This window comes from Camellia sinensis, chromosome 12 (genome assembly GCF_055761805.1).
Source record: "Camellia sinensis isolate YWXY chromosome 12, ASM5576180v1, whole genome shotgun sequence".
Lineage (NCBI taxonomy): Eukaryota > Viridiplantae > Streptophyta > Magnoliopsida > Ericales > Theaceae > Camellia > Camellia sinensis.
In genome coordinates, this window is record NC_138972.1 from 90,539,646 (window position 1) to 90,558,078 (window position 18,433).

Below are 18,433 nucleotides of genomic sequence, written 5' to 3' on the forward strand. Positions count from 1 at the left end.
AGAATTGGTGACTAAAAAATATTTTTAGTAGCCAAAAGTAGTCTTTTTTTTATTTTGGTAGTAAATAGCTTATTTTACATAAATTATGTTCAATAAAATAATTATGTTTATACATATACTTTTATATTAATATGGATGTATGTACTATATAAATAATATATGTTGCGTATATAATCATGTGGTGGTATAGAGGTGTAGTGGGAAGAGTGTGGTGTATAAGGTTTATGGTGTGGAAGGTTGGCGGTTCGAGTCTCCGCAAAAGCGGATCAAATTGTTCTACAACGAATTATCGTCATGAATGGCACTTGATAGCGTCACGAATAGTGCCTAACATGACATTAAAGCGTCACTGAAAGGTTTTAGTCTTGATGGTGTAATGACACTTACAAGTGTCACTAACTCTTTTTTTAATGGCGCTTGATAGTGCCACAAATAATATCTACCATGACATTAAAATGTCATTGAAAGTTTTCAGCCATGATGGTGCAGTGACACTTGCAAGTATCTACCGTGGCACTCGTATCTACCATGGCACCGATAGAAGTGGCAGTTGTTCAAAATGCCACAAGACCAAAAAATGTCATTAGAAGAATAATTTTGTGGCACTTTCAAATGTCACTAAACTAAGGAAATGTTGTAGTGGCCTAACGAGGAGATCTCTTGAATTAGACCTTAAGCAAGTTAAGATTTTAGAGGTCACTTTTAGTTGATGTTACATAGTATGATCACTCAAATACATAGTTATAAGTGGCAAATTTATGCATAGGCGAAAATTTAAACTCATACTTTCGACACTAATAATCCACCTAGATCTGGATAAATAGATTTGAAAAGTTTATCCTATCAACTTCATGGATAGTTAAAAGTGCCAAGTGAAGCGATGAAATTACATTACAACTTTAGTTCAAACTCCTAAAAAATAAAAGGAGAGCACATAAAGAAGGCTCATGCTGTGGTGTGCTTTAGCATCCCCAAAAACACCCCCATTGAGATAGGTGACTCAATTATTTTTGGATGTTTTGGAGAAGAGCCAGTATCTATATACCAAAATGAGGGGACAGCCCACCAAGTTAAAGGTTAGTTAAGTTTAAGTATGTCAATGAAAGCTCAATTTCTTCGAGCCACTTAATTATAGGCTTTTAGTGTTGCAATCTAATTTTTCTTCATTAGTGTGACAACGAAGGAGCTTCTCAGTACGGTGGAATGGGGAGGTACAGTTTGGGCTTGTAAGCCCATTATAACATATATCTTGATAATTTGATTTGCTTATTTTATAGATTTCATATAAATATTTAAGAAAAAAAATATAAATTGATCTCATAACTATTGTTATATGATTTCATCTTATTTTTCTTTCTTTTTAAAAGAAGAAAAAAAAAATCTATGTAGTATTTGCTTTATTGGGTCTCCTTTCGTTTTATTATTTGATGCCACCTTAATTTGTACAATATATATATATATATATATATTATTTATGTCTTATTTTTCATGAAAAATAGGTGCTTTCTAAAATTATTCAAGATCTTGGAACAATATTAAACAAGGGAAATTATACAATACTCAACTCTTTTGGATATGTACCACACTACAACATTTTCTTAATTTAGTGACAATAGAAAGTGTCACAAGACTATTCCTCTAGTGACATTTTTTGATCTTGTGACGTTTTGCACAAGTGTCATTTATACTCGTGCCATAGTAGATACTAGTGCCACAGTAGATATTTGCAAGTGCCACTACACTATCATGACTAAAAACTTTTAATGATATTTGGATGTCATGATAGATATTATTTGTGACATTATCAAGTGCCATTAAAAAAAGAGTTAGTGGCACTTCAGTGACACTTGTAAATGCCATTACACCATCAGGGCTAAAAACTTTCAGTGACACTTTAATGTCATTGTAGACACTATTCGTGATGCTATTAAGTGCCATTAAAGAAAACTTGCAATCTAAAAAATGCCACGGTATGAATTTTTAATGACGCTTGTTATGCCACAATTGATATTTATAACAACTTCATAAATGCCACTAAATCCAATTCATTTGTGCCATTAAATGGATATATAAATGCCATTGGAACTCATTTTAGTGACACTTTGCACAACTACTATCACTACTACAAAATATCACTTATATGTTCTTTTCATTGACACATTTAAAAACTACAATTAAGCATGCGTAAATGCTTATAAAAATTGAATCGATTTTATAAACAATTGAATATTAATTGTCACATCCTATATTAATTTGACATCCATTCATCTTGTAATATTTTCATAATAATAAACAAATATCACCACCATAGGATCATCACATCAAAAACAAAAAAAAAAGATTTCAAACCACAATCAATTATTTATTATTCAAATATAAATTTATTTATATTACAATAAAAATCCCTTGCCAAAATTATAAAATATTCTACCACACTAACAAAGTTAAAGCAAAAAAAATTTAAAAGAAAATTATTCCAACCATAAGTTCTGAAAAGCCATAATGATATCTATCTTCCAGAGAGACAAATTATCAAAATAAAATCAGTTCCCAAATTCTCAACCTCACTTGTATAAATATTCTCGGTTAGCATCCATAACTTGCGAAATCTGCATCCAAAAGATAAACATATAAAGGTAATTGAAACTATATTAAGTTAATATAAATTTATTAATGAAATTAGTATTTACGAAATAAATATACCACAAACGGAACAAGCCATGCAACATGAGCTCCAATAGTCAGGTCCAACTGTCCAACTGTTTTGACAACTCTCATTAGGTTTGACTAGCACTTGAACATGTACCTCCCAATAGTCAAGTCCTAGTTCTTCCACTTCTACTTTTTTTGATGCGTCTATGCTTTTAAGTACTCCGATTGCAATTGTTTTTGTTGGCCTAATGATACTTTTTAGAACAACTATATCTCCCACCTATAAATCAAGATTTAACTACTTAAGTAATTATATATTTAAAATTAATAAATAAGATTTAAAAAATAAACTCGTACAAAGTGCCAGAGTGAAGACGATCACAACTGAAAGTGATATGCATTTCTCTAGTAGATAAGCAAGCCAAATGATTTAATCACTTAATTGATTCACCACACTACAACCAATTATATAAAAGTAACAACCGTAAGTCTTTAGACCATATCAAACAATAGCTTAAAAAATCAATAACAACCAAAGGCACCAATCAATAACAATCAAAATCATGCCCATTATCAATATCAAGATCCCCTAACCTGAACAATGTAAATCAAATGTAATTGTGAAAAATGATAATCAACTAATTACTTTCAAGCAATAGTTTGAGAGAATCAAAAAGAGCACATGCGGTAATAAATGATGGAGAGATGTCTTGTTGAAGCTTCACAAGCAAATAAAAATAAAAATAAATTTTTTTAAAATAACACAAGCTTCGTCATGTCAGGATTTTGACTATGTAGCACATTTTGTCTAGATTTAAATAATGGAATTTAGGTCCGCAATATTCATTCCTTGGTTAATTTGAAGACAAGTTTTGCATGCTATTCTAAAATAAAGCTAGAAATAATATATATGATTAGCTCTTAGTAGGTACCTGACTAAGAGAGGTATCTTGTATCGATGACAAGGACCATGCTTGATGTCGAGCTACCATGTCAAGAGGACTAAAAGTTGTTGTGACCTAATCAAATTTGAACTATTTAATTTTACAAACACACACACATAGATATATGTATGTATGTATATATATATATATATATGTGTGTGTGTGTGTGTGTGTGAAGAAAAACATTAATAACTTATAAATTCTATTAAAAAAATTACCTGGTTAGATGTGTTTGTCAAGTTATTCGGAGCATGCTGAACATGGGAAACTTTGGACCTTAGCTCCGAATTTTCAGCTTCCATAGCATCCATTGTTGTGTCTTGGTTTGCTTCATGACCAGATGTATCTTTCCATAAATTAGACGTAGAGACACCTAATCCATACATGCGAACTTGTCCATGTTTTTCTTTACCCATCCCTTGTCCAAATGTATCATTTGGGTCCTCATTTGATAAATTTGCATTTAAAGTTGTCCTCTCATTCATTTCATCCTATAAGGTTGCAATAAACATTTAATATATACATTTCAATTAGTCAACACTATAATTTGGGAATTTTAACTAATCTACAAGTTTCAAATGGACAGATAATTATTTGGTACATACTATCATTGCTTTCGTTGCCTCAGGGGTTCTAGTCTCCTTTATATAACATACTTTAAACATGTGAGCACGTGTTGGAGAGTGTCCCAACTTATTCTTCTACAAAATAATATATTCCAAAATATAAATTATATCATTCTGTCACATCATGTATACATTATCATATTAAATATATAACATGAAAAGATTAATTAACCTGCTCCTTTCGAAAACGTGGAAAACTTTTTGTTCCAGTAGTATGATTATACTTTCGCTGTGTACGACTTGCTTTGTTTTTATCACTTTGTGCCTAAAATTACAAATGCATAAATTAATGGTGCCCAAACTATAGCAAGTAAAAGAACATATAATGATCAAATCAAGTATATCTTTACTTCTTTGATGGCCCAATACTTAATAAGGTGTTCCCACTGATCAGCATATACTTTACTATCTTTATAATGCTTTTGTTGGTCAAAACTCAAGAGGTTTTTATAATAATTTTGCTTTTTGTTTGCCTTCCAGTCTTTTAACTTCTTACCAGAGCACTCCACAACCCAATTCCTAGTTTGAATCATTGTGGTGTATTTTGAAAGGGGTAAACTTGTTTTGTTGTAGAGTCACACTACAAGAAAATCAATTTTTAGTTACGTTTACACTAAACCGCTACAATAAGTCACATTCAATTGAGTTTGGTAATTCATTAATTTCAAGCCACATTAAATTAAGATCATTGAAACCAAGTATAATCATGTCTCTAACCTTAGTAGTCTTATGTGTTCAATTTTTGTATATGATTTGTTTAATTTTATAATTTAAAGGAATTTTGGTTAATTGCTGGGGTCACGCAAAGGTTGTCATATGGGTCAAGTTATGTAATTCAATTTTATTTGTGGGTCTTATTTAGTTTCATGTAGGTTTTAGAAGCCAAAAGTTTAGTAGTTTTATTTATTTATTATTATTTAGAAATTTCTAGTTGGTAAAATGAATTTATATAAACTCATGTAGTGCATTTAATTGAATATTATATAGAATAGTTTTGGTAGAATTATTTCCAGCAAATATGCTTCTTTTGAGAATGTGTGATGCAATCAAACGTAGATGTGATGCCTGTGGACTCTAAGAGTGACTCCTAAAACTATCTTCTCCATGTCATTCCTTTGTTGAATTTTCTACACTTTAATAGTCCAACCAGATTTGTTTGCATTCAATTCTCTAAGCCTAAACCTATCCTACCTAATTCCTTAACTGAAACTGATCAGCCCCAAATTTTATTCTTTTTCCCTATTTAATCAACCCTAAAACCCTACACATATAAACCTTAAAAGCATAGGTTTCCTTCCATATTAATTTTGGGCTCATTACTAGTAGACGAGTGATCTTTACTCCCACATTAAATATGCAATCACTTGTGGATCCAAATAATGCAGGTGTTTTGAGGTTGTTTTATCTGCTTCTATGAGACTACAACAGACCAGAGCATAAATATATATCAATTCAAAAATTAAACAAAACAGTTGTGTCTTTAAGGTAAATGGCTGGATGGTGCTAGAAAAGTCTTGCCTTTCGATCTACGCCTTGTTAGTGCTACATATCTTGAAAAGGCCTCTCTTATGATTGATAATGTATGCAATTTCTTAAGTGTGTTCCATGTACACTTTTTGAGCTCCTGAAACATATATTTTGATTATTTGAAGTCTTTTCCCGTTCTGCAATTTTATTCATTTAGAAAGTGTTTATGTTAGGCTTTGCATTATAGTGCAGACAAGCAATCTTGTGTTAAGCTGTAAAGTGAATAATATTAATAAAACATTGATCGATTGGCAACAAGAACTAGGCCTAATCCTAATCCTAATCCTATTTATGTGGAGTCAGTAATGGGAAAATAGTGAAATACATGAATGAATTCTATTTGGTACAAGGCTTGAAAGGTAATGATAAATGATTGTAGACGTCACATTCTCACCTCTGTGCTATTCTTTGTTTCTTTCTAAAGGAAAAAAGGAAACTAAAATATGCTTCCTAGCTAGAATGTTAATAAATTGTATTCTTGAGAAACTTCATCCTAGTGCCATGGGCAATTTACTCTATAATCTGAAATAGACAAGTATGTTTGGCTTATTCTTTTTTTTCTTAGTTTGGTTCCAAATGCATACTTCTTGATACAGTGTGCATCTAGTATAAAATCAAATATCTAATAGAAAATCCACAGCCACATGAACATGAACATTGAACAAATATCTAATATAAAATCAAAACAAAATCTAATAAAAGGAATTTTTTTTAATTTTTTTTCCTTATTCATCCTTACAACAGAAAAAAAAAAAAAAAAAAAAAAAAAAAAAAAAAAAAAGAGAGAGAAAAATAATGCAAGATCTCACTGAGACATTTAAACAAACACTAGTATGTCATTATATAAAATCACAACATAAATACAATAAAGTAAATCACAATTAACCCTTGATATTAAAAGATGAAAACTAATACATTCATGGGTTAAAAGATTAGATTTTCATATTGTATCAAGTTTTATATGAAGATCATAAATGAGAGAGAAAAATAGAGGTATTCTGTGTGTGAGAATGAGAAAGAGAGAAAGAATACCTAATAACCTCAGTAGATAGTAGAAGATGAAAAAACTGCAAATTTGTGATGTAGATGTTAGATAAGAGTGGCGTGAAAGATGCATAATGAAAAACCCTTGCTTCATTATTTCGCTCCTGCCTCTTTATCCCGCCAAAATTGATTTTGCTTCACCAATTTCAGATTTGTTCGACTTGTGGATTGGGTTATCGAACTCAAATTTGTTGGATTCGTGTATTGGATTGCTTCACCAAAATCAATATTGTCCCACAGCTACTCTAATTCATTTGGTGTAGTTTAGTGATTTTTTTCCTTTGCTTTCCCGTAAGTCTTAGTTCCCCTGTTTTTATCAAATATATATATATATGGAGAATTTGTAATGAAGTGTTGAATTGGTGTACCAAAAATTAATTAATTAATTTATTTTTAAATAAGTTTGTTCACATTTTAGTGTCAAAATAAATAAATATCAATTTTGGTACTTACACTCTTAATTAGATTAATTTTGATTTTTAATTTTAAATTTGTATCAATTTAGTCTAATTGATAATACTATTAGTGTTTTGGACGAAAAATGATTACTAAATTGATTGAGATTAACTTACTGAATTGAGCAAATCTATAATTTTGCCTCCAAAAGAATGACATATGCATTTTTTCTAAAAAAATGCTAACAATTGGAGAAAATTACACTGTTAATCCTCTATTTTTGGCTATTGTGTTATTTTATGTCATTTTAATTCCTATAATTTCAATTAAATCAATTTTGACACTAAGTTTTTTATTTTGTCTCAAATTAGTAACTTTATCATCATATAGAAGAGTCGTTTGAAATTTTATTTATTTAGTTAATTCATATAAAGTCGTTGATCAATTTTATACATGTGGGTAAGTATAATTGAAAAACATATTATATTGAGTTCAATTTATTTGTTTATATTTATTTTGTGCATTTTAAAAATTTTAGAAGTATATTGGCATTTTTTTTGTTTTTAAAAAAAATGCCATTAGATAGCTTGGAAAGTTTTTGACTTAGTGGCATTTCTCAAAATGCCCTAAAAAGTAACTTGCACCTACTTAGTTTAGTGACATTTTTTGAAAAATGTCATTGCTACTAAAGCTTAGTGACATTTGTTGATAAATGTCACTAAAATAATTTCTTGTGTCATTATTTTATAAAATGCCATAAAATTAATGTGACATTTTTTTATTGAAATGCCACTAGAGCCTTATATGTTTGTGGTTCTGTGGCATTTTTCTAAAACGTGTCACCAATTATTATTTTTGTAGCATTTTCTAAAAGGATGTCATTAGTATAATATCACTAAAATGTGTTTTTGTTGTACTGCCGTATATCTTAATTAGAATATGAAATATGTTTGAGATACTTAATTTATCATATTTAAAAATCATCTTAATGATGCGTCTAACAAATGTCAAATTTTAATTATGATTTATTGTGATATCAATTATACTTTATTAGTGTTAGTTATAACCTTTATGATATTAATTATGATCATTATTTTAGTTATGATTCAAAAAAATTTAATAATTTATATAATATTTAATTATAATTTTATCTCAACTATAATTAATTATAACATTTGTAACATCATCCATTAAACAATAAATAATATTATATGCATCAATTAGTATATTAACTAATATGTCAATTGATAATGTAATATAATTTGAGAGGTTTTTAATATTTATAATTTGTATAATGAGTGGGGTTAATAATAATATCATAACTAATATTGATATATTAATTAATATATTAATTAGTGTATCTAGCACCCCCATTAAACAATATATGAGTTAGAAAAATGCTTGAGAGCACTAAAAATGAATCACTAAAGGGAGCACTAATGATATGACAGTGGGCCCCGTCTACTTTCTATGCCTTGTTTTTATTTATTTTTTATTTTTTTTACTATTTTCAATACATTAGTGCTATTAATGATATATTTTTTAGTGATCTAAATATGAGTTATGAGAAAGGAATAAAAAGAGAAGCCACAATGATCATTGATGTGACAGTTAATAAATGCATTTGTTAATAAAACGTGATGTGTCAAATGTTAACCTGTTCCAATTCTCCATCCATCATATGAATTGGACAAGGCTTGCATTATCTTATGTCCATTATACGGCCCTGCTGGAGACCCCCAGCAGGGTATGAATTGGACAAGGCTTGCATTATCTTATGTCCATTATACGGCCCTGCTGGAGACCCCCAGCAGGGAAGGACCCCCAGCACCCCCCACCTCCACGTGGGGGCTGGCAATGGATGAAAATCAAAAAAAAATATATATATATATATATATATTTTTGAACCAATCAGTAGAGACTCCCAGTACCTCCACTGGGGTCTCATGCATTTTCCTCTATTATATTAATGAAAAACCATAAAAGAAAATTAAAAATTTTGAAAAATTCTAAGATACTAGAAAATGGTACCATGAAAATGTAAATCTGTGGTGTTTATTTAAAAATTTTATTGTATAACAAATCTTGAATAAATCCTAATCATTAATTCAATTTCTCACTGTTTTTTTATTTTGTCTTTTCTAAAGTCCTAATATTACTCTAAAAAAATTATTTTACTCCAATTCAACGATATGATTTGGCAAATTCTAAGCCTTTTCCTATTCTTTAAATGTCTCAAATCATTGTCAATTGTCAAAAATTAGATACTATCAATCATTTCGACACAACCCTTGATGGTTAAAAGCTCACATAAAATAAAGGATAAATAACTTGGCGTGGATAATAGTAAAAATAAGTTGTAAAATTAAAAAAAAAAAATATATATATATATATAACAATTTATTTATTAAAAAACAAAGTATAAACTTTCTCATTAATTTGTAATTTTTCAACCGCCACATTGTACTATTATTTCTCCTAAAATAAATGTCACAACTAACTTACAATAAATAAATAAATAAAATTTGTCCAAAAGCTCCCTCTCAAAAAAATATGTAGAGAAGAGTCCCATGAATCTTTTTGTAGACTAAATCCCATTAAATTTGAAAAGGTATATCATGAGATCTTTTTACTATATTTCTTGGAGATTCATGTGAGTATGCTTCATTTCTATACTATTGTCTTATTAAATTTTTGTCAAATATGTCATTATTAAAATGTGACAATATTTGTGACATCATCCTAATATGTACATTATTGTTTTATTAAATTTTTGTTAAATGTGTCATTCTTCTTAAAATGTGACAATAGGATATCATTCTAATTTGTATACTATTTCTTATTAATTTTTTGTCGTTCTTAAAATGTGACAATAGGACATTTGTGTATTATTGTCCTATTAAACTTTTATCAAATATATCATTTTTAAAATGTGACAATAGGACATTAGTTTAATGTGTGTACTATATTATAAATTTTTATCAAATGTGTCATTCGTCTTAAAATGTGACAATAAGACATTTATGTACTATTGTCTTATTAAACTTTTGTCAAATGTGTTATTCTTAAAATGTAATAATAAAATATCATTTTAATGTATATATTATTATCTTATTACGTTTCTATTGGCTACATATTTTGTACAAGCCAATCACAGTTCAACATGTGGCAGGATAAGGGCAATACGGGAAGACAATTCAAATCTTCAGTCGTAATCACACACGTGACTGTTAGTATTGGTTATTGTGGATCTGCATAGCACTGGGTCAGCAAAAAGATGCAAGATGACGTGACTTTAATGGTTACTCATATATTTAAATTCAAAATCAGAAGGGAAGCCTAACTGCAGACAGGGCGTAGTGGAGCTAACTATGAGGAAACATGATCAACGATCATGGAGGGATGATTCAACAGTTAGAAGTTCATTTCAACGGTTATCATTGAGAAGTATAAATAGCAGATAAGGCCCCATAAAGAAGCTCTCGGACTCATATTCAGAAACCAGTTTTATCTACTTTATTTTCCTTCCAATTTTTACATTTCTTGTTCTTTACATTTCTGTACTTCAAATTCATGCACTGCACTTCATTCATAGGAGTAGTTTCAAGTAGATTGTTGTTATAAACCTCTACGATAGGCTATGGATATGATAGGGGAAATACGTCCACGCTCTTCGAAGCATCATTGTTTCATCTTAGTGGCCACAGATTACTTCACTAAGTGGGTCGCAGCTAAACCGTATAAGGCTGTAGACCAGACCGAAATTATTGGATTCATTAAAGATCTGATCCACAGATTTGGAATCCCACAGACTATAACTAATGATAATGGGACTGTATTTGATAGGAAGATGGTAAAGTCTTTTGTGACAAAGTTTGGAATTAGCCTTGTTAATTCTACCCCCTATTATGCACAAGCCAATGGTCAGGCAGAATCATCCAATAAGTCTTTGAAGAAAGGAATACAAAAAGTTGTGGAAGACAATCCCAAGGATTGACATAACTTACTGTTGGATGTATTATGGGCTTATAAGACTTCTCCAAGATCAAGTACAGGAGTCACTCCTTATGCCTTAGTATATGGGCATGATGCAGTATTACCTGTAGAAATTAACATCAAGTCCTTGAGGGAAAGATGCCAAGATCAGTTAGTTCTTGAGCAGTACCGTCAGAGTATGTACTTGAAATTAGAGAATGTGGATGAAGCTAGAATTCTGATATTAAATAGCATTCTTTTCCAAAAGAAGAGAGCAGCCAAAAACTATAATAAGAAGGTCAAGAACATTAGCTTTAATGAATGTGATTTGGTATGGAAGACAATACTCCCAATAGGGATTAAAAGCCACAAGTTTGGCAAATGGTTACCTAACTAGGAAGGACCATATCAAGTTCATAGAGTCTTGTCTTGGGGAACATATCATTTGAAAAATTTAAATGGATATGTACACCCCAAGAAAATTAATGATAGATATTTGAAGCATTATTATCCAACTGTGTGGGAAACACAAGGAATATAATAAATGCTAAACGAAAGGAGCATGAAAACACTCAAATAATAAATAAAGATCTTATTTCATAATGAGTTGAATACATGCAGCCATAGATTGATCCAAAAGTCAGTACAATGTTTCAGCTGTTCCTTTACAATTGACTCTCTACTCTTAAGAGATCGGAACAACTGAATGGTTGTAGCCATCTCCTACTTTCAATCAGCTAGTCTTTGGTTAGTAATCTGCAGCTTGGTGGCAGTTCGATCTAAAGCCAGGTTGATTGCTGATAACTCTTCTTCAAGCTGAGCTTTCTTCTCCAATAGTCGAGCTCGAAATTGGGAGATAGAGGAATGTTGTTCTTTCAATTCTGACACTTCAGCATGTATTTAAGAAACAAATCTCTGGTCTCTCAGTAATTTCTCTTCTGCAGCTTTGGCAACATGGCAGATGTTGATGTAAAAGTCAATGGTAGCTGCCGCCTGAGATAAATGACTTAAAATAGTCATGCTGGATTGCTCAACAACCTTGTAGCACTGAAGGAAGCCATTCTTGATAATAGGCCTTCACAAGGCTTCGAAGGGGATCCTCGAGAAGAATGTCAACAACTCCAAACAACTGTCCAAATCTAATGAAGACAAGGAAGTCCTACTGGTAGAGGAAGAGCTCTAAAAAATTTCTAAAAGAGAATCAGCTAGGACTAATGGCTCAGTTTCATTGCTAACTGTTGAAATGGTGGAAGGCATGTTAAAAGGCTAGCTAGTCTAGCTTCAAAAATGTCCACCTCTTCTGTTGACATGGTTGGTGCAGAAAAGGGCTCTGATAGGAGGAAGAGATGGCTACATAGGGATAGGAGAAGAAGATAAAGTATCCCTAGCAGTTTCTATAGTCTTAGCTTCCAGTAAGTTAAGAGAAAAGAAACTGGAGCTAGATAGGGATAGTGGATAAGGAACTAGTGAGCTACCTGTGTCTTCTCTACAGGAATCAGCTATCACTGGAGATGAAGTAATAGCTGGAATTTCCTCAGAAGGGAAAGGAGCAACAAGGCTTGAAGGGAGAATAAATTGAGTAGAGTTGAAGGATAGAAGAGGAAAGTATGGAGTTAAACCAAAAGATAGGGATGCAAGAATGCTTTGCCTCAAGAAATGTATGAAAAATGTAGGACCAGGGAGTAAGAGTATTGCTTGAATTGGCTCTACATTTCGAGGTCTTTCAACTTCAGATGAAATTAAAGGAGTCCTTATTGAAGGAGAATGCAGAGTAGTTGTTGCTGCAAAAGAAGAAATACAAAGTAATGTTAAGTCTCAGTATCAAGAATTTGAAAAAGGAAAATAGAGACACGAAAGAAAATTACTGGTTTCAAAAGTGGTGGCAATGGTTGGAGAGCTGCGAAGGGTATAATGTTCAGCAGTTTGTTGTTTTCTTGCAGTTTCTCTTTGGAGTTCATTAGCAGCAGCATCTTCATCCCTAAGCATTTATTGTTGCCTCCTCTTCTCAGCCTTCTGAAGTACAATAAGTTCTTTGGAATGTTTTGCTTCTACTGCTTTAGCAGATGCTTCGTGAATGGGGTCTCCAGTGAAATCAGAACGAGAGACAGTCATTTTTCTCCTTCTTTTTAAGGTTGTCTCTTGCTCTTTTTTTGTCTCTTCTTTTTCTGCCTCTTTTTCTTTTACATGAACCTCAGGTACCTCTTTTTCAGGGTTAAGCAAGAGCTTTCTTTTCCTTTATTGTTGTTGTTTGCTCTTGAGAAGATTTAAAGCTTGAACCTTTTGAGGAAAATCACCCTGTGAGGCACCCGCACCACCTACACCAAAGAAAGAACTATAAGTGAGGGCAAGAGCATCATAAAAGATGAGAAGAGAAAAGAAACAGGAGTACATACGTTTCTTTGAGGCAACTCAAGTAACTCTAGGAAGTGGTGAGGCAGCAGGAACAGACTTTGTAGTGGTAGGCGCAAGAGCTGAAGTAACATAAGCAGTAGATGAGATAACAGCTCCAGTCCCTTTGGACTTGGCTTGAGGTACATCCAGTACCATTAATAGATCTTGGGAAGGAAAGGCCAAGTGCACCTCCATATTGGCCATCCACCAATTCTGGCACCTTTTCAGTATGTTGCTTTGATGTATGAAGGGTAAGTATTCAAAGTCAATTAAATCTTGGATGAATTTGGAAGTTGCTTCTTCCAATTTAGATCTTCGAATCTTCAAATCCCTGTTGGTAAGGCTTAAATTGGACTGACTGTAGAGAGGAATAAGGATCCCTTGTGAGAGTCCAAATTGCCTAACAAATTGGGCAAGACAATAGGGCTCAAAGATGCACTTGTAAGCTCTGGGGTTCATAGTCCCAATGAATAGTTCCCTGGGAATCAAAATAAAGGCCCACATGTGTTTTGTGCTGTAGTGTAGAACAGGACCTATCACTTAAAAAGGTCCTCAACCAAGATGGGACAATATTGGTAGTTTCAAAATAACGAAAGCTGTGAGAAGAAGGGGAAGCTGGGAGTTAGTGGAAGAAAGAAAAGTAAAAAAGCAAAGTTGGAAGGATAAAGTAAAACATTGGCTAACTTCATACCATGTGTGGTAGGGTTTGGCTCCAAAAACCTTAGGCATTTAGACTGTAAATCGGTGAAGTATGCAAAAAGCCAAAGTTGAAGTATTCAAAATGGGCCTCTCTGATTGGCATCCAAGGGTTTTTCACAAAAAATGGGAACAAGCTCTATAAACATGACCTAGAACGTATGGAGCTAAGGCCACCTTTCTTTGTAAAACAAGGGCTTTGGCAAAAGGGACAAACTCAGGCATGATCCTCTGAGAATAGGTGCAGAAGAGGAATTTGTAAAGCCAATACAATATAAAAGAGAAAAATTCCCTATTAGTCACAAGGCCCTCTCTTTTGTTCTCAACCTTGACAAAGTCACTATAGGATGAGTTCAGAGAGGGGAGGGGAAAATGGTTTTTGAGGTCAGAATAGTCTGGACCAATGGGGGTACCAGTAGGGGATAATCCTAACAGATGGCAGATGTCAAGGACAGTAGAAGCCATCATCCTACATCTAAATTAGAAGAAATTGAAAGCAGAATTCGAAAAACAAAGGGCAGCAGGTATTAAAAAAGGGTCCTCTGAAATGGTGAACCTGGATAATTGAAGGGCGTCAAAGAGGCAGAGCTCCTGAAGATCCAATGTCCTATCAGGGACGACTCGATCATACCATTCCTTCCACTCTGGTCTCACTGTGGGCCAGCAACGATAGGGTCGGTTCATCCTCCAGCTTCCCCAATCAAGACCACCTTCATAAAGGAGACAATTATCTTCCAGGCGTGGATATAGAGCTGGAAGCTCAGTGGGAATCTCCTTAAAAATGAGCCCAAGCACATATTCTTGTTGCTCATGGCAGTGGGGAATGAAAATGCGTCCGTCGATGGCACTTTTTTCACCAGCCTTATATTTCTCACACTTTTCATCAATGATCCTTTTTAAGGCTACAGATGGACTCGGACACTCCACAACCGATATTTTCAAGGAAGAAAAAGCCATTGACAGGAGTTTTTTCAGAAAATAAAATTGAGAAAGAGAGTAAAGGGAAAGAGAAAGCGAATGGAGATAAAGGGTTTGTGCGTTAGGCGACCAAGTGAAATAAAAGCACAAAATAAAAGGGTTTTTAAACATTTTTGTCTAAAAAACACCCAGTCGTTTTAAGTGGGCAGAATTCATAAATAAATAAATAAAAAGTACTAAAGGTACAAGTGCAAAAAGTTCCTCTCAATGTTGATAATTATGGAGAGAAATGAGTCTCAAATACTAGTATTGGCTTCGAAATAAAACGTTTGGCTTTGAAGCCAAGCTTTGGCGCCAAAATCAAGTGACAAACAGTTTCGAAAGCAGGAAGCTGACTTCGAAGCACATTTCACACCTAAGAGTGCAGGAATGCCCAGGTATTTGTTTACTTCAAAAGGATTAAAAACCTATTTTTAGGTTTCTTGATAAGAGTAAAATTCTTCGAAGCAAAGTTTGAAATACCTTACGGTTAGAATTTGTTTGTTCTAGGTTTCAAACCAATTGTTGGTTTAGTAGTATACAAAAGGAATCACTTTTTAAGAATAAAACAGTACAATCCTTAAAGGAGGTTTCTATATTTTGGAAAGTGTAGACTGTTTGTTAGAAGCAAAAATAGTTAATTTGACACTGCTTGATTGTATTAACCATATGTTGGGGAATTGGATATGATCAAATCAAGTTTCGATGGGCAAAATTGTTGAATTCGAAGCTCTGATTCTGAAAAGAGACCTAAGGCAAAGGTTGTCAATTACACTCCATATGTTGGAAAAGTTCAAATTGGGTTTCCAGTGTTTCATTGGATATGATCGAATCAAGCTTTGAAGGACAAAATTGGAGAATTCGAAGCCCTGATTTTGTTTGTTTTTTGACAAATAGAATAAAATCAGACCATGCCAAATAAAGAGAAGACATCTTAGCTTTATTAAGACAAAAGTAATTACATCAGAAGCCTTTCTTGGCTACATATTCAAGTTCATAAAAATAGGGAATAGAGTAAATGACAAGGTCGTGGAATTTGTTCCAACTGTGGTCAATGAACTTCTATTCCTTTTTAATTATATCTTTTATCTTCTCCAGGCTAGGCTGTTGAAGTTGATATGCTCTTATTTGATAAAAAAAAATTTTGGCCTTTATTTCAAACTCTATTTCTTTCAACCCTTGTTCTATCTCATCCATGTCCAAGTCATCCCAATATGCAAAGTCTTTATTCTTGAAATCATTATATTCATCGATAAGGTTCTCTGCTTCATACCGGGTATGAACGCGACGGGCTGAGATTTGGTCTAAAGATCAAGTAGTGGCCATAGAAATTTGATGCCAATGAAGAAGCAGTGACAGTTAGTCTAAAAATATCTGGAGCTCTGCTTGGGTGATGGGGTTGAGGACATGACCCCGGGTCATAACATTACAAGCCCATTGAAAGTTCTAAAGAGGAACATCACCCTCGAAAACATTAAAAGGCAAGTAAGAAAAGGCCGCAAGCAGAAGTTGGGCTTGATATCATTCAAATATAGTAGGGAGAGATGGAGGGCTATAGGAGGGGAGAAACTGGTCCTCAAAAAGAGTAAGTCTCAGTTCTTCCATCCAGTGAGGGTTTTGCGAAAGGGGAGGTACGTGAGCTTCTATCTTGAAAGAATGAGGGAACTGGGGGTTGCTGACGTAGTTAAGCCAATCAGAAGAGCAAAGTTTTGCCTTTTGGGCTAAGAACGACGGGCTGTACCCTTGTGCCTCTTCTGGACGACAAGTGGCTTGTACTATCTTCGTAGGCATAAAGGATGTGTACAACGCTACAAGTAAATTGTCTTCCAAACGGCGTTAGCGGTCGATGGGTACATATAGGTAAACCACCGAGCTCCGAGCAAAGGGAGGGAAAGTTAGAGGATCAACAAATTCGACAAAGTTATGATTGATTTGTTCTCTTAACTTGGACTCCTCAGGTTCTAGCCAACTTCTCCAGCCAGAAGCCTCAGAAGAAGAAGAAGCTGCAGCCTCATCCCACGTAGAAGACTGTGGGTCAAAAGAAGAGCTTCCAATATCCATGTTTGCAAAATTTTGGTTTAAAGAATTGTTGACAATAGGTTCGTAATCCAAAGGTTGATAGTTTGCAAAAGCTTCCATAACTTGAATATAGGAAGGTGGATAAAGGTGGCTAATCAATGCATGAAGGTTCTTTTGAGGACGAACAACATTATCAAACAACTCTTCATATGCTTGATCAAGGTAAGAAAATGTTTGCTTGGCCATGAAAGTTGTACCAGTCTTTTCGAATACTGAGATAGTGGGAATGTTCAAAGGATAGAAAAGAATTTAATGCAAATGTTTCATTGATGAATGACGGTTGCATTTCTGAAAAAATACAAAGCCCATGCACGTTCTAAGACGTGGATAAAATGCTTTAATCCACTGATATTACCAACTATTGAGTATATTAATGCGGGGAGTAATGTTGGCTACATATTTTGTACAGGCCAATCACAGTTCAACACGTGGCAGGATGAGGGCAATACGGGAAAACAATTCAAATCTTCAATTGTAATCACACACGTGACAGTTAGTATTGGTTATTGTGGATCTACATAGTATTGGATCAGCAAAGAGATGCAAGATGACGTGGCTTTAACGGTTACTCATATATTTAAATTTAAAATCAGGAGGGAAACCTAATTGCAGACATGGCATAATGGAGCTAACTGTGAGGAAACATGATCAGCGATCATGAAGGGATGATTCGACGGTTAGAAGTTCATTTCAACGATTATCATTGAGAAGTATAAATAGCAGAGAAGGCCCCAAAAAGAAGCCCCCGGACTCGATCCAGAAACCAGCTTTATCTATTTTATTTTCCCTCCAGTTTTTACATTTCTTGTTCTTTACATTTCTGTACTTCAAATTTCTGCACTGCACTTCATTCATATGAGTAGTTTCAAGTAGCTTATTGTTGTAAACCTCTACGAGACTGAATTAGATCATTATAAGTCTTTTATTTTTACTTAATGAAATGCTATAGTTGTTCTTCATTTAATTGTTATTTGCTAAATTCTCCTAAACAAAGTCACCAGTAAAAGTTTTCTTCGTTGAGGCTGAAAGAACTGAAACACAATTTTCTGATAATTGGTTGGCAATTAATTTTCTGTAATGACTGATTGATCTTTGCTGGCACGCTTAAAATTACAATACTAACATTCGAAAGTCAAAAAAGGTAAC

The 18,433-nt window shown here is 33.2% G+C and overlaps 1 protein-coding gene across 3 annotated transcripts; it reads right to left on the bottom strand.

Annotated features, from left to right (window-relative positions):
* Positions 1-2,459: 2,459 nt before the first annotated feature.
* Positions 2,460-7,089, bottom strand: LOC114298011 (uncharacterized). Of its 3 annotated transcripts, XM_082897939.1 has the most exons (7): positions 6,782-7,089; positions 4,395-4,487; positions 4,202-4,297; positions 3,815-4,087; positions 3,585-3,671; positions 2,704-2,932; positions 2,460-2,609 (listed from the first exon to the last, which is right to left on the bottom strand). In XM_082897939.1, exons 3-7 carry the CDS (start codon positions 4,259-4,261, stop codon positions 2,587-2,589), a joined length of 672 nt encoding a protein of 223 aa, XP_082754065.1. In that variant the 5' UTR covers positions 4,262-4,297; positions 4,395-4,487; positions 6,782-7,089; the 3' UTR covers positions 2,460-2,586. The 3 variants fall into 3 exon arrangements, with proteins under 3 accessions (XP_082754065.1, XP_082754068.1, XP_082754067.1); XM_082897942.1 differs by lacking the exons at positions 4,202-4,297; positions 4,395-4,487; XM_082897941.1 differs by lacking the exons at positions 4,395-4,487; positions 6,782-7,089 and having other exon boundaries at positions 4,202-4,388.
* Between the last annotated feature and the right edge of the window lie 11,344 nt (positions 7,090-18,433).

What these genes read in the sequence shown, in the direction of transcription:
- LOC114298011 (XM_082897939.1), bottom strand. Translation starts at nt 4,261, where the DNA reads ATGTTTAAAGTATGTTATATAAAGGAGACTAGAACCCCTGAGGCAACG. An exon ending in TGACAAACACATCTAACCAG is followed by an intron (nt 3,672 to 3,814) that starts GTAATTTTTTTA and finishes AAATTTGATTAG; the next exon opens with GTCACAACAACTTTTAGTCC. An exon ending in AAGATACCTCTCTTAGTCAG is followed by an intron (nt 2,933 to 3,584) that starts GTACCTACTAAG and finishes CTTGATTTATAG; the next exon opens with GTGGGAGATATAGTTGTTCT.